The following is a 14,321-nucleotide window of genomic DNA, read 5'->3' as shown; positions in this document are numbered from 1 at the left end:
TGATCAATTGACAAAGTAGCGGAGTAGCGTCTGCAAAAGTTACAAGCTCTTTCTCCCAGGAAAAGCTCTGAGGTGCAGCAGACCTTTTCCTGCGATGGTCTGGATAAATGTAAGGGTAATAAAACTGAGGACAAGTAATGTGACTGACACCTACATGCCTCGGAAGCATTTCAGCATGACATCACATACCCGCCCTCTCTGCCTCTGATTGGCTACATTGCACTTCATGATGCGTCTCTCTCGTGACTCATAGACTGTATATATTTAGTGGATTTCCAGTGGTTACTAGAGAAATAGACACAGCATGGGCCGAGAACAGAGCTGAGAGACAGAGAAGGAAGAGAGGAGAGAGACAGTGACATACTGACGTCATGTGTTATTTGCAGGACATGTTCATGTTCTCATGTCCCAAAAAAAGAAAAGTTTTAATTTAGGTCTGTTATTTTTATCGTTTATATTACTGTCTTTTATTTATTATGGTTTTATTGACTGAAAAATGTGTTTAAGAATTCTGTTTTTGAATTACTGACTGAGCCAGTCAGCCGACTGCAAGAGGCCGAGACAGAGAAATGCACAAAGTAGGACAGTGGGTGTGAAGCATCCATGTTTTCACAGACATAGATGAGAGCAGTGAGGGAAGCTTAACTGGTGCACAGAGGCATACAGCGGCGGGGTGGTAATTCTAGTTTGAGACATGTAAAGGCCTCAAAATGTACGTGTTGGGTATTTGCTGATGGATAGTATGTCAGAATAAAACACGAAAGTCTCTTAGGCTTGTGTTAACCATAGACCTTATAAAATCCATTGTAAAATTGCTGAAACATTTCACGTAACACCACAAACCTCGTGGTGGTGCTAGAGGAAAAAAACAAAAAAGGAAATCACCAAAATCTTTGTCTAGGAATTACCAGTGTCTGTCTGTCTGTCTTTAGGCTAGTTTTATTAAATAAATAAAAAGTTTGACCAACTGGTGAAGCTAGATGAAAAGCCAGGGGATGATCAAAGTCTTTAGGACTCATCCTCCGAGCATTATGAATGTTGGTTCAACATTTAATGACAGCCTATCCAATAATAGTTGAGATATTTCAGTCTGGACTCAAGTGGTGGACCGACACTGTCATCCCATGTTCTAGTCTTTCTAAAAAGACACTTTACACTGCACGTAGTCTTTTGAATTTATTTTACCTGCAGAATACAGGAGGGGGTGAGCAGGACGACACCACAGGCCACTTTTTCATTTTAATCAAGCAAACAGAAGTAGAGGCCGTGTCCTGGAGGCCGCCCACTATCTGTGTCAGCAGCAGCTGCACTAGTGGAGCTGCAGGGTGTCGTGGCTGGATGTGGGTGGGTAATGGCTGATATTCTTCATATTTTCCAGCTTATCTGCTGCGTTACATCAAGCCGCTGCCGTCCGCACACACACTGAGCTTAATGGGAGATGACCCTGTTTAACGACCACAGCTGGCGCATCTCTAACAATAATAGAGAGCCATCATCCTCACAAAAGACCTTCCGCATGCTCACATCTCATTTTCTCAACCAGTTATAAATACTAATGAGAAAAACATTTTGAAAAGGTCAGCCCAGGAGCCGGTGCTGCTCATCATTATGTTAGAGACATATTTTCTGCACCCATGGATGCATTTCAGCAATTAGTAACTCACACCAAATGCACTGAACATACCATGACACCAGACGGCATTTGAGAAAGGGCATGTAATTCCACAAGGAGAAACATCGATGTAAGTGCACTTTAATTTTTAGTACACTTCATGTGAACAGACACAACCCTGGAGAGAAATGACAAGAGATCGACGGAGAAATACAGCAGACAGATTGTGAGTGCAGGGGAGCAGGGAAGAGGTGACAGGCTTCAGGGAAAAGAGGGGAGGAAGGTGAGGGAGGGAGAGGAAGAGGGAGCGAGGAGGGCCAGGAAGAGATTAATCGATTTTGGAAGGAGCTCAAAGACACGTCCCCAATTCGGTGATTCAGAGATCTGGCTCTCAGTCAGCGAGGTGGAGCTGGTGCGACAGCTGGCCAGAAGACTATGAAGGAGCCCGGAAGTCTCACACGCCTCCATCTTTCTCTGAATTGGTGCTCCAGGACATTCCAAGCAATTCCTCCGAAGGGTGGAGCAACAGTGACCCAGCAGTTTATGGCTGCCGCAGTACGGCATTAACAAATAGTACCTACAGCATGTGGTGGCTACATTTTTAAGCAGCAGCAGCAGCACCTGCACACAGTGAGATGTTTCCCTCTGAGACACAGCATCACCAAAGTGTTCTTCAATAATACAAAACAGGATAAAGAATACTATGAGCTGAAATCATGCCATGTATTTTGTGCAGTGCATATTAAACTATATACAGTGTACTTTAAAGAGGCAAAAATCAGACTATGAGAGATACATGCTCATTTTTAAACCCATGTGTAATTACAGATTATGTGTTTTAGCAAGCACAGTAAGATTTGAATTTTCACACTCTAAAAATGTGTTAGCATATCCAGACAGACTTGGCAATGTGGGTTTTTTCCACAAAGCGTCATTACAAAACAGAAAAAATGACCACACAGACACAACCACAGTGTAACAAACCCAGCGAGTCAGGGAACCAAACGCATGTAAGGTACAATAATCATCAAAGTGACACGCACACAATGTGTAACAAACGTACTAAGAGACAGCAGAGGTTTTCAGAAAGACAGAGACAGAAACACCAAAGTGTTTATACCATCTGACAGTCCAAGATTTGAAAGCTGTACTGTGCCAAATTCCTATCTAGAAATACGCCTGGTCTTATTATTTTTTTTTTTAGTTTTGGAGCTTCAGTGGAGTGAACTTAAAGCAATACTTCACCCCCCAAATCATCATCTGCACATCAATTACTCGGCTCGTGTTATTTTGAATTCTAGAAGAAAACTTTGTTTTTCGTGCATGCCTCCACGATAAACGAAGAATCCAAAAATAGAGAAATTTCATGATTAATTGAAGTCATAGGGGTCCATGTTCAACAACAGCAAAACTATATCAAAACTTACATTTACAAACTCTCACACAGCTCGTTCAGTATAATCCACGTCTCATTTATCCAGTCGCATGCTCAGCACTACTCAAACAGACGGCCCTTATTTATTATGCTTTCTTCAAAGCCAGACTCCATTGACAAAAACAGTAATTTTACCTCACTGAACACAGGAGCTGCTGGTCGATAATTTAGTTAGTTTGTGTTATTATGTGATAGTGGTGAATTAAACAAATCTTTTGAAATATTAAAGTCACACAATAACACAAACTAACTAACTGGTCGAGGCAGAGGTAGACCAGCAGCTCCAGTGTTCTGCAAAGTAAAATTACTGTTTTTGTCAGTGAAGTCTGGCTTATAAGAGAGCATACAGTAGATAAGTGCCACTTTTAATCTAGTTCCCTGTTGGAAAGGACTGTCTGTATGAGAAGTACTGAGCATACGACTGGTTAAATGAGACGTGGATAATACTGCACGAGTTGTGTGGCAGTCTGTAAACAGGTGTTTTGATATAGTTTTTCTGTTGTTAAACGTGGACCCCTATGACTTAAATTCATTAAGAATTTTATTGGTTTTTGGATTCTTTGTTCACCGTGGAGGCATGCAAGAAAAACAAAGTTTTCTTTACAAATTCAACCTAACACAAGGTGAGAAATTGATGAACAAATGGTCATTTGGTGGGTGAAGTATTCCTTTAAATATCAAGATCAAATTATATAGTTCAATTATACTTTATGCATCTTCGCTTCTAATATTGAATCTCCCACTGCTCATACAAGTGGGACATTTTCTCAGTGCACAGGAAATAGCAAATGAAAGCAGAAAAGTGATGCTCATTGTTGATGATGCAGTTTACCAATATCACAATACATGATTTCTGTCTAATGAAGTTCTTCAGATTCTAAACTTCAGTTGTTTCCCATTACGGTGGTGCATAAGTGACGTGTTGCCTTGTGCAGCTTTAAGAGCACCACTACACAGCCATCTCATCCCCTAAGCAGTCTGACAGACTTTCTGCATTCAGGACATTTATGAGTCGAGCGGCACCGTCAGCCCCCACTCCCTCGCCTTGCCCCCAGCTGTCCCGGTCATCGCTCTCATCCGTGTTCGATTCATACTCCGACCCGATCCCTGACTCCCTAAACCGCAGCAGCTCCAGGGCTCCCAGGACCTGCTCCCCAAGCAGCGAGCTTTCATCGGGGGCTCCATCGCTGGGAGTCTCCCCGGTGTCCTGGCCATGCTCCTGGCTGTCCGGCCCGCGGGAGGAGAAGCGGAAACACTCGAGGCGAACCCCACTGCCGCTGAGCCCCAGAGGGCTGGTGTCGGTGCCCATGGTGCCTGGAGAGCAGGGCCCGGGGAGGGTGGAGACCCAGGGATTGTCACTAATCTGGACCTGGGATTGAGCTGCAAAAGCGCCTGTAGATGAAGAAGTGCTGGGGGGCTTGGCGCGGAAAGTGATCTCCAGAAGACTGTCCTGTGAGCCCACTAAGGACAGACAAAAGAAAGAAGATAAAACAAAACACAGAAATAATTGGTAGTTATCACATGTAAACAGAGATGCAAGACACTAGAGGAGAGGTTTGAGCACAACCGACGTGATTATACAGAGAGAGATGTGCTGAAAAGATTTGATAATTCATGACTATATGGCAGGACTGCCACTAGCTAAATGCAGGGAGGGGAGTGCAAAGAGCAGTACTGAATCCTCTGAGAGGGCTGCCATCGGATAATTAATTGCGTGCCAGAAGTGGATAAGAAAGGAAGCCATAGCGGCAGGAAGGAGGCAAGAGAAAAAGTAATGAGGGGAAAAGAAAGGAGGGCAGAAAAGGATGATTTTGTGACAGAAATTTGTTGAGAAAAAACATGGAATTAAAGGAAGATTTGAGGCATCCAAACAAAATAAAATATTTACAGTAAATGAAAAAGAAAGCAGACAGAAAAACAGCAGATTTGCCACTCACTAGATGTTAACTGGCCGGCAGCTTTGAGCTCCAGTTCCTGGATCTGTTTAACCAGCAGGGAAATGTGTTGCAGCAGGTCGGTGTTCTGCTGCAGCAGCCTCTGCACTCTGGCCTGGGCTTCAGTCCGTGCACACACCTCCACCGACAGCTGCTCCTGCAGCACATGGACCTGGACAGGCCAATAGATATACATAATTAAGAACACACACGATTCTGTCATTAAGAGGCAACCTGCTAATTAAACTCCGCAGTGGCTCCTAAGTTTAGAGTTTGCTCAGTTGAAAGTTTCACCCCATAGACAGTCATGGTTTTGGTTTCTCCAGAGGCCATATGCTAAAAGACTGGCTGAAACCAACACATCAGCATTTTGAATCAACTTCTGCTAATGAGATTGGCCTAAGTCCTTGCAACCATGGCTCAGGCATCTTTAATTTGATGCGAAACTTTTCAAAAGTTAATATGAAATTTTAGAGGAATGAAAGAATTTAATAACACAAAAAGCGTCACCACATCCTATTTAACACTCCACTGATTAAAAATGGAAATAGCGCATCACTCTATTATGTGCTTTGAACGTTTTGTTCCATCACAAAGTTTTTCAGTAATCTTAATTAGGGGATTTTGATGTGTATCTTAATAACCACTTGAAGTTATAATTGTTTCTTTGGTTGTCATGGGCTCATCAAACAAACAGGCTCTCAGAATTTGGTTCATTTTAGATTTAATCTTCTCTGTGAGTAAAATGTTTTCAGCCAAACTAACAGCATGCCTCCAGGGATGGCAGTGACGGTCGGTCGTTGGTTGGCCCACAACTTTGAAAAACCTCAGCATCTCTTGGATGGATTTACCATTAAGTTTTGTACAGATATTTAGAGCAACCAAAAGATAAATACCTCTGATACTGGTGATCCCTTGACCTTTCCTCTACCACTACCAGCACACCTGATGGGGATGTTATCAGCCTACTGTGGTTATAGGCCTCATAAGCCCCATTTCCACCAAGCAGTCTGCTACGGTTCAGTTCAGTTTGGGATGCATCCGTTCTGTACCGTCCCCATTTTTGGTCCCCCCTCTGTTGGTGTACCTAGCACACAGATCTGGTACTCAAAGGTGGAGCTGTGAACACTGCAGTCTGTTGATTGGTCAATAGCAGACGGTCACTCTGCTCAGGGCTGAGTTGTGGATGGTTTTGAGGCTAATCCTCACTTGTAGGAAAAAAAAAGCTTCACAGAGCGTTGCTCCTGTGGGCTACGGCAAAACTAAACCCCTGAGCTTGCCTGAGAAGGACTAAATGCACAAACCCACAATTTAAAATATCCCATTGTTCTGTGGACGATAAATGAGGTGCAGACTTCAATCTGTGTCACCAGTAATGAGGAAATACAGTGAGTGCTGGATGGAGCGCTCACATTTAGGAGTACTGTTTGCAGTGGAAACACTAAAAGAACCAAGGGTCTGGGTACCATGTCTGAAGGGTTACTTTTGGTTCCAAAGGTACTGTACCAAAAGTGCTGGGTGGAAACGGGGTTATAGATAAGGGTCAGTACGGGCTACATCTAGTGGTATGATAAGAAAGCCATTATCAGCCCATTCTGTGGCCTTCACCAGCTTTTAAGGTTTCACTTTCCTTAGGTTTAAGTGCCAAGACAACATGGTTAGCTTTAGAAAAAGGTGATGTTTGGGTGTAAATATTGGTTTAATGTGGGACTCAAACCCCAGTTTCATGGGTAAAAGCTCTTTCTGGGAGAAAGTTTAACTTATGGCTTCCCCAACCTAATAGTAGGTGTGATAATGGCCATTTAATGATCTAATAACAGCCAAATCGGCTGACAAGCAGGTAACATTTGAGGTTCTTTGTGAAATGTTTCAACAACTATTGGATGGATTACCATTAAATTTGGTACACACATGTATGTCCTCTTTACGATGAACTAAAATGACTTCAGTGACTTTTTATCTACCGCCATCATCAAGTTGTTATTTCACTTCGTGACAGTGAATGTGCATGACTCTTTGCTGCTGACAGCAGAGCTTAATGGCTCAACTTTTTCACCATGGCAACCACAGAAACCACAGAAACTGCATCTACGTAAATGATACTAGAGGGGCTGATTTTATTGGTTTTTGCAATCCCTGAATTTTACCTCTCACCAGCGGAGAACAGACAGATCAATGAAGAGAAAACAGCCTGTGACAAACATCAGCTCTAAAGTTTGGTAATTAGGTCTGGGACAATAAACAGCATTGCCAGGCGGCGGCCGCTCACTGTCTGAAAGCACCTTTAGTCTTGTTGATCTAAATGAGGTGCACTTTATGTTCTGTGCAGATATGTTTGTGGTCTATTCAGTAGGGATGAGAGAGGAGGCCGACACCATTATCTGTATCTGTATCTTTTCAACAAACGAAATTATCTGTATCCATACTTGGAAGAGACTGGGCATGTGGATGGACTTAACGAGAAGAAGACATTTGAAATCTGATATGGCTTAATCAGAAGTTGCTATAATTATTATTTATTAGAAAACTATTAACAAAACAGCATCAGAGTTGAGCTTGAGGATTTTCCTTTGTCACAAGCATGGATATTGTCACATTTTACACCGATGATACCCATAAAAAGTACTTGTGTCATCCCAGTTTTTGGTTCAACCCACTAATTTAGATGTGTGACTTGTGTTGTAGTCCTCAAGTTTCATCGGGAACAAGAGAAAAGAAAAAAATACGTGTGGTTTCACAGGAAACAAGAACTGCCATCAGTACCTGCTCTGAAGCTGCCAGTGCCTGTTGTTCCTGCTGCTGCAGTTGTTTCTGGAGGAGCTGGACCTGGTGCTCTGCAGAGCAGGGAGCCTCTTCTGCCGACTGACCCAAGACGGAGGCTCCACGGATGGGGGAGCCCAGCAGGAGAGATGGGTCGTCAGACACCTAGGACAGAGATGACGGTAAAATGAGCTCAGCTACTTCTAACGGCATCAGAAAGTTAAAGTGACTGTGTGTTTTTCGTTCCTTGAAATGTCTGTTTCAAACATATAGAAACATGACGCACCACCCACAGAAATTCATGTGATTGCGACATCAATCCTGAAAGGTGCAGGGGAACACCTTAACAAACCTTCAAAGAAGTCAAAGTTACTTTTTCCCATTATTATGTAGTCGATTCATTCAGACTTTATGTTTCAACAGAGCTGTGGTTAGTGTGTGGTTATGTTTAAGCACAAAACCACTTGGTTATGGTTAGGAAAATACCAAGTTTTGCTTTAAAATACCCAGTTTTGGGGGGCACAATCCGAGGAGGAGAAGCAGCCATGTCTCTGTAAAAAACATCGCTTCCCATGCAGATGACAGATCGCTGCAAAATACCCACGTTTGGAGACTTAAAAGCTGCAGGAAACACAGCAATAACTCACTAAAACACAAATGGTTTTGTTGTTTGTTGGCCAGGAAGAGTTTGCAACTAGGCAGCCAACCATAGGCGAGTTGGCTCATACATTACGTCACTTTAGAGTATGAAATGTGCAACTGGAACATACTGGTGGTTTGCAAAAACGTACATTTTTTCCTGGCGGCCAGGCTGAAGAATCTTAAATATTACCACTTTAAATAAAGTTACAAAATACAATATAACACAGCAGGAGCACACATGGCTGTGGGGAGTAGATGGAGGAGAAAAAAAGAAGAGAAAAGTATAGGGTAGGAGAGCCAACAGTCCTAAATAATGGTGTAACAGTGGAAAGTAAAACACCATGCAAAGCTTGTGTGTAGTAACACATCTAAAGAAGTGGTTGAAAAGCTGCCAGTCTGAGCTCCTGAGGGAGCGGGAAGACAGTGGAGATAGGCTGCACCGGCAGCAACAAGACTGTCTCCTTTCATTCTGGAAACATCCACAGATGGACCACCACTAGAGATTAGTAACATTATTTAATTTATATAGAAATGTTGTGATGAAGCCTTCAGACTTGCCTATAATCCACCATCCAGTGCTGCTTCAGTTGGTGATTTGATTTCTAACAGTTTCCAAAAATAACTGTGAGTAGCACAAACATTGCGTTTCTTTGTGCTGCTGCTGGACAGGGTGACGTGTGTAAAGCTTTGAAGGAGGCAGAGGGAGAGATCTACCCTGTCAAATTGTATAGATAAATAAAAAAATAAATAAGACAGAGTTATATTTCACACCAAAGGAAGATCAATAAAGACGCTGTGGTTACTCTATTGAGGCTGCTGTTGATGGGAGATTGTGTGCTGCTGCCTGTGTCTGTGATAGATTCACACTTAAATAACAGGTGAGCTGTGAGGTGAGTGTAGAAAGAAAAGTTTGGTTACTCTTACGTCTGTATGAAAAGTTTTTTTTAATGTACTTTTGTATATATAAATTAATATACAGTATATGTAGCTATAGGTACATTTCTTTTTACTTTATACAGGCCTGCTGCTGGGCACCTTGTGGATTAAATAAAAAAAAGACAAGTTCAGGTCTTTATTTAAGCCAAATGTCTCAACTGTTAAGAGTATGAATGCAGTATGCCTTTCTGCAGAGCGGTGAGTTGACTATATCATCATCTCTTGGAGAGGGCACGTTTTTTTCTGCGATTTGTTACACATGATGGATCTTATCTTTAAAATTCAAAATTCATACATGTTATTCCTATGGTCTAAGACAGTCCCAAAATATTTTAAATTGTCTCCCAAATCAAAAATTAGGAGTGCTTAACTCAAATTTATGATGTCATAGGATATTAAAGTCTGGAGCTGCTCCATAGACACTGAATTGGGAAAGGTGTTGTAGATCAGTGGTTCCCACACTGGTGGGTTGTGGTCCAAAGGTGGGTCGCAGGTGAATTTTGAATGGACCTTAAGTGACTCACAAGTGTGTCAAGTTTGTAAAAACCACACTTTGCTTTTAAGAACCATGAATAACTGTGCATAAGTACATCCAGCAAGCAGCAGCAGCGACCCACGATTCAAAACTGGCACACGTGAGGACAGAAACTTAGGGCTCGGTGGGGACGGAGCATCTGCTGCAGCAAGCGAACACAGTGTCTGTGGTAATTTTGACTTGAGCAGCGGACTTCACACAGGTGACCAGCCTTACGTTCTAAAACCAGCCGGCAGCGATTTGACCAGCTGAGTTGCAGGTGACTCCATCAGCCGTCTGGAGTCGAGCTCAGACGGCCACTTCGCACCGCTGTAACTTTTGTGTGCAGGTTTCGTCTCGTCATGAATCATTGGTCTGAACTGGGTTTGAGAGCACCCAGGGGAATGTTCTGAGTATATGGGTTCATTGTCTGTTTCATCACTGAGAACACTTTGGTAGAATGAAGCTCATTTAAGGAAAACTTATAGACTCACTTCGTGGTTTCTGGCTTTGTGAGAGAGTGGGTGGTGTTTCCCTTTAAGAGATATCTGTGTTTCCTGACTGTGGTGCACTGGGAGTGTGGCACTGACTGTGGCACCTCCCAGTTGTGAATTATCCAATAGATTTAAAATCCTGTTCAACCAATTATCCAATGAGAGCTGCTCACCTGTGTTGGTTGACTATATAAGAGAGTGGCTGTTTGTCTCTCTGTGAACTCTGATGAAGAGGCGAAGTGGTGTTGAAATGTTTTCATGTTTAATGGCTGTAAATTGATCAGTTTACTCCAGTTTTTCTCCTCCCTGTAAAGCTTTACCTTCAGTTAGGTGTGTGAGGCTTTTCTGCATTTTTTGACTGTCAATCTCTGTCACACTGACAGATAAACATGTCTGAAAACTCTGAGGAGTGCGGTGTGGCAGACTGGGACCGGTTATACTGGGACAATGAGGCTGAGAGGACTGGATATATGACGCCTTGAGAATGAAGGATCAGAGAAGCTGAACATGGAGCAGATTGTGGAGGACTTCAGAGCTCAATACTCACTCTCAGACAGGTGAGTACAACATACTCGCTGTGATGGTTTCAACTCTCTCCAGAGGAGAACGTCAGCGTTGCCAAGTAACGTAGTGATGTGTGTGTTCTGTGAAAACTGTGCAGTCTTTGTTGTAATATGTGTGTTTGTGCCTACAGCCGCTGTGGAGTTTATACCTGTATGTATCTCTGTGTTGTCTGATATGGAGGATGAAAAATGACTTAAATATCAATAAATAAATAAATGCATAAATACAGGCATGTATGTAAAAAAATGGAATTAAATAAATCAATGTAAAAATAAATACAGGAATAAATAAATTAATAAATAAATTAATGAATGAATAAATAAAATATGGAAATAAAATACATTTATTAAATAAAAAAATAAAAGTGAAATAAAATAAATAAATACAGGAATAAATGAAAATAAATATCTACATTTATAAATAAATCAAAATATGGAAAAAATAATAAATACATAAATAAATTATTAATAAATACAGGAATAAAGGAAAATGAAAATAAATAAAGGAAAAAATACTGAAATAAATACATTTGTAAATACAAAAATAAATCATAAATAACTCCAGGAATAAAGAAAGAATGTGAAAATAAACTATTACATGCTAAAACTAATACAGAAATAAATGCCTAAATAAATGAATAAATACTGAATAAATATCTTAAATTTATTTCTTTAATTGTACAACTACATTTATGTATTTTTGTGTTTATATTTTATTGAGGCCCAACCTCTGCATTTATTATTTATTCCTGCATTTTTACTCATATATTTATCAATTTGTAAATACTTATGTCATTTTTCCTCCATAATCTGCCTGTGACATTTTATGCTGCTGCTGATTCTATGAGCAGTGTCTGTTTCATTTATGTGGCTTAATACTGTTTGTTGCACCCGCTGTGGTGTCTGCGTGTTATTTATTTCATTTTGTTTGATTGTCTAAGTTTGTCCTTCGTGGTTTATTCTGGTGAGGTAACACTGACGAAGGCAGCTGTAATTGATAAACAAGTTGTACACACAGGCTGCAGAGTGGCACCTATAGAAGAAGAATATGTTGTTGGTTTGGCTCTGTGGTGTGATGTGTATGAGCTAACTGAAATGTTCATGCACTGTTTTTTGTAGTCAAGATGTGTTTTATTTAATAGGTATATCATTTATTACACATTGTTACATATACTGTAACACAGTAACGTTTACTCAGCGTACATTTCAACTGACCTACTTTCTATCTGACTTCATTTTTACACAAGATGTTTAACTTTTATTTGAGAATAATTTATTTATAGGAACTTGAGAAGTGTTCTAGTAGCGACCCTTACTTGGAGTCCTGTTTCGTGTGATCTGATGAATGCAAGTCCGAGATTCACTCTGTATCTAATATCTATAATATTTGGCCCACTACTTTTTTTTACTGCTGTGTTTGGCAAATTATTTTTACAATTTCATACATTTATTTCATTTGAAAGTAATGTGACTTTACAATATTACTGTCCGTGTTGAGGAATGCATTACTGATTACACTACTTTTGTGTTACTTTAATCAAATAAACTTCAGAAGTGTGACTACAGGCATTATAAAATGGAGGAGGGTCACGTTGTTTCATAGCGGGTAATCAAAGCACAGAAGCTCGAGTTTATCACAGTTCAATTTAAATCTGGCATTTTTCATATTAATCCAATGTATTATTATTGTTGTTATTATTATTATTATTATTATCATTATTAGATTAAAAAAGACGATAGCTGATGTATTCTGAGATAACATTTCAGCCAATGCGTTCCATCTCTCCTCAGGGACTGTTTACTTGCCACTCAAATGTGATTGGTTGATACTACTCAGACTACAGACAGAAACTAGGACACTTCAATTACCAAAATCTTGTCCTGTTGCCTCCAAGTTCTGCGTACACATCATGATTTGATCAATTTGTTAATATAAAGATGTTGATTATAGCAGCTTTAAGTTGTCATTGTTGAGAGTTACATTTAATTAGATGCACTTTGAAGATCCACAACGCACGCATGACAAAAATAACATATTTTACTGTAACCATGTAAAAATAATCTCTGGTCTAAAACACAGAGTAGCGTCATTTAATCTAATTGTGACAATGTTGTTTTAATGGCGATTGAATCAGCTGAATCTATAAATAGATCTACAGATTGACTGGACGGGCTGCTGTGCATACAGGAATTATGACTCACACAATCATGTTAGAGTGCTGCTGTGGGAAGAGCAGCCATGAAGGACACGACTTCTCTCTGTTACATCAGAGACGGGAGATCAATATGGTGGATTCTCCTGTCATTAATACGTGACTGTGACGGACACCTGACCTTCAGATTACACACAGGAGAGGAGAAACTGCATTTGACATGTGGACATGTGAAATGCTGCTGTGCTGTTTGACTGTGGCAGAATTGTGCTACATAATTAAATAATAAATGAAAATGTTATTGCTCTCAGGTAACCATGGAATTGGATGTAATATTCATTCAGTTCAAACTAATTAACTCCTCCTAGAGTTGACAGCGCCACAGAGACTTGGCTGAAAAATGAGCTAACAAATATCAGAGAGCTGTTTGTTCGACATCTCAGGATTAGCCGAGTGATGCTAGAAAACCTCGCTCTGTTTTCATTAATAAACCATTTGATCACATCAATATTGAAGAGCCGCGTGGAGCATTGCTTCACAAACGAGCCTTAAAGACGCCGCCGCTCGCTGTGCATCAGCTCAGATGTTCCTCCTGAAGGAATCAATCACCAGGGATAAGAGACTGATCTGATAAAATGTTTGTGTCATGTCTGGGTTTGAAGGCAGGACTTTCATAAAGCAGTTAAGTAGCAAGACTGGAGCTGGTAAGTTCCAGGAATATTTAAAGTGGATCAACATGAAATAATGGGAATAAAACAGAACTATAGGGGTCATTTGCTCAGGCTGTATTTATCAGATCTGTGCAGGTAGAAACAAACCTTTTACTATCTCATGAGCAGACATGATACATTAATTTGTCAAATACATACGATGCGAAATGTCCCATGTGGTGAGTTAGCTGAGTAACCAAGCGAGGAAGTTAACTAATGGAAGAAGGTGCTTTAAAAATTCAAGCTGACAGCGCGGGCTGTGTGAAACGTAGGGTTTAAAGTAAACACTATGTCATATAAACACTTAAATCTGCCTGTATACATATCGTTATACATATCCTTTATGTTAATATTGTGTAACATAACAGCACAGTTTCCTATCCTGCACTTATTGTGCAATAATGTTTATATATTTCTACATTTTTTTTTTTACAGTAAAAATACTACACATCATGTGTGTATTGCATCTATCCTGTGCACCTGTCAATCATGGACATACAATACTTATGTATATGGATTTTATATTATTTTATTTGTATTTTTGTTATATTTTTATCCTTATTTATGA

At 40.4% G+C, this 14,321-nt stretch overlaps 1 protein-coding gene across 1 annotated transcript in view; it reads right to left on the bottom strand.

Moving 5' to 3' along the window:
* Positions 1-3,239: 3,239 nt before the first annotated feature.
* The window catches only part of LOC126383025 (carboxyl-terminal PDZ ligand of neuronal nitric oxide synthase protein-like), a 33,385-nt gene continuing 22,303 nt past the window's right edge, over positions 3,240-14,321 (bottom strand). Inside the window, exons 8-10 of the mRNA XM_050033397.1 lie at positions 7,745-7,906; positions 4,985-5,153; positions 3,240-4,508 (exon numbers count right to left, since the gene is read on the bottom strand). Of these exons, the coding sequence (XP_049889354.1) occupies positions 3,997-4,508; positions 4,985-5,153; positions 7,745-7,906 (843 nt within the window). The 3' untranslated portion in view covers positions 3,240-3,996. The remainder of the gene's footprint in view (positions 4,509-4,984; positions 5,154-7,744; positions 7,907-14,321) is intronic.

Source organism: Epinephelus moara, chromosome 21, assembly GCF_006386435.1.
Source record: "Epinephelus moara isolate mb chromosome 21, YSFRI_EMoa_1.0, whole genome shotgun sequence".
In the NCBI taxonomy this organism is placed as follows: domain Eukaryota; kingdom Metazoa; phylum Chordata; class Actinopteri; order Perciformes; family Serranidae; genus Epinephelus; species Epinephelus moara.
Note: the sequence above shows the minus strand (reverse complement) of the source record. Positions and strands in the feature narration are given on the sequence as shown.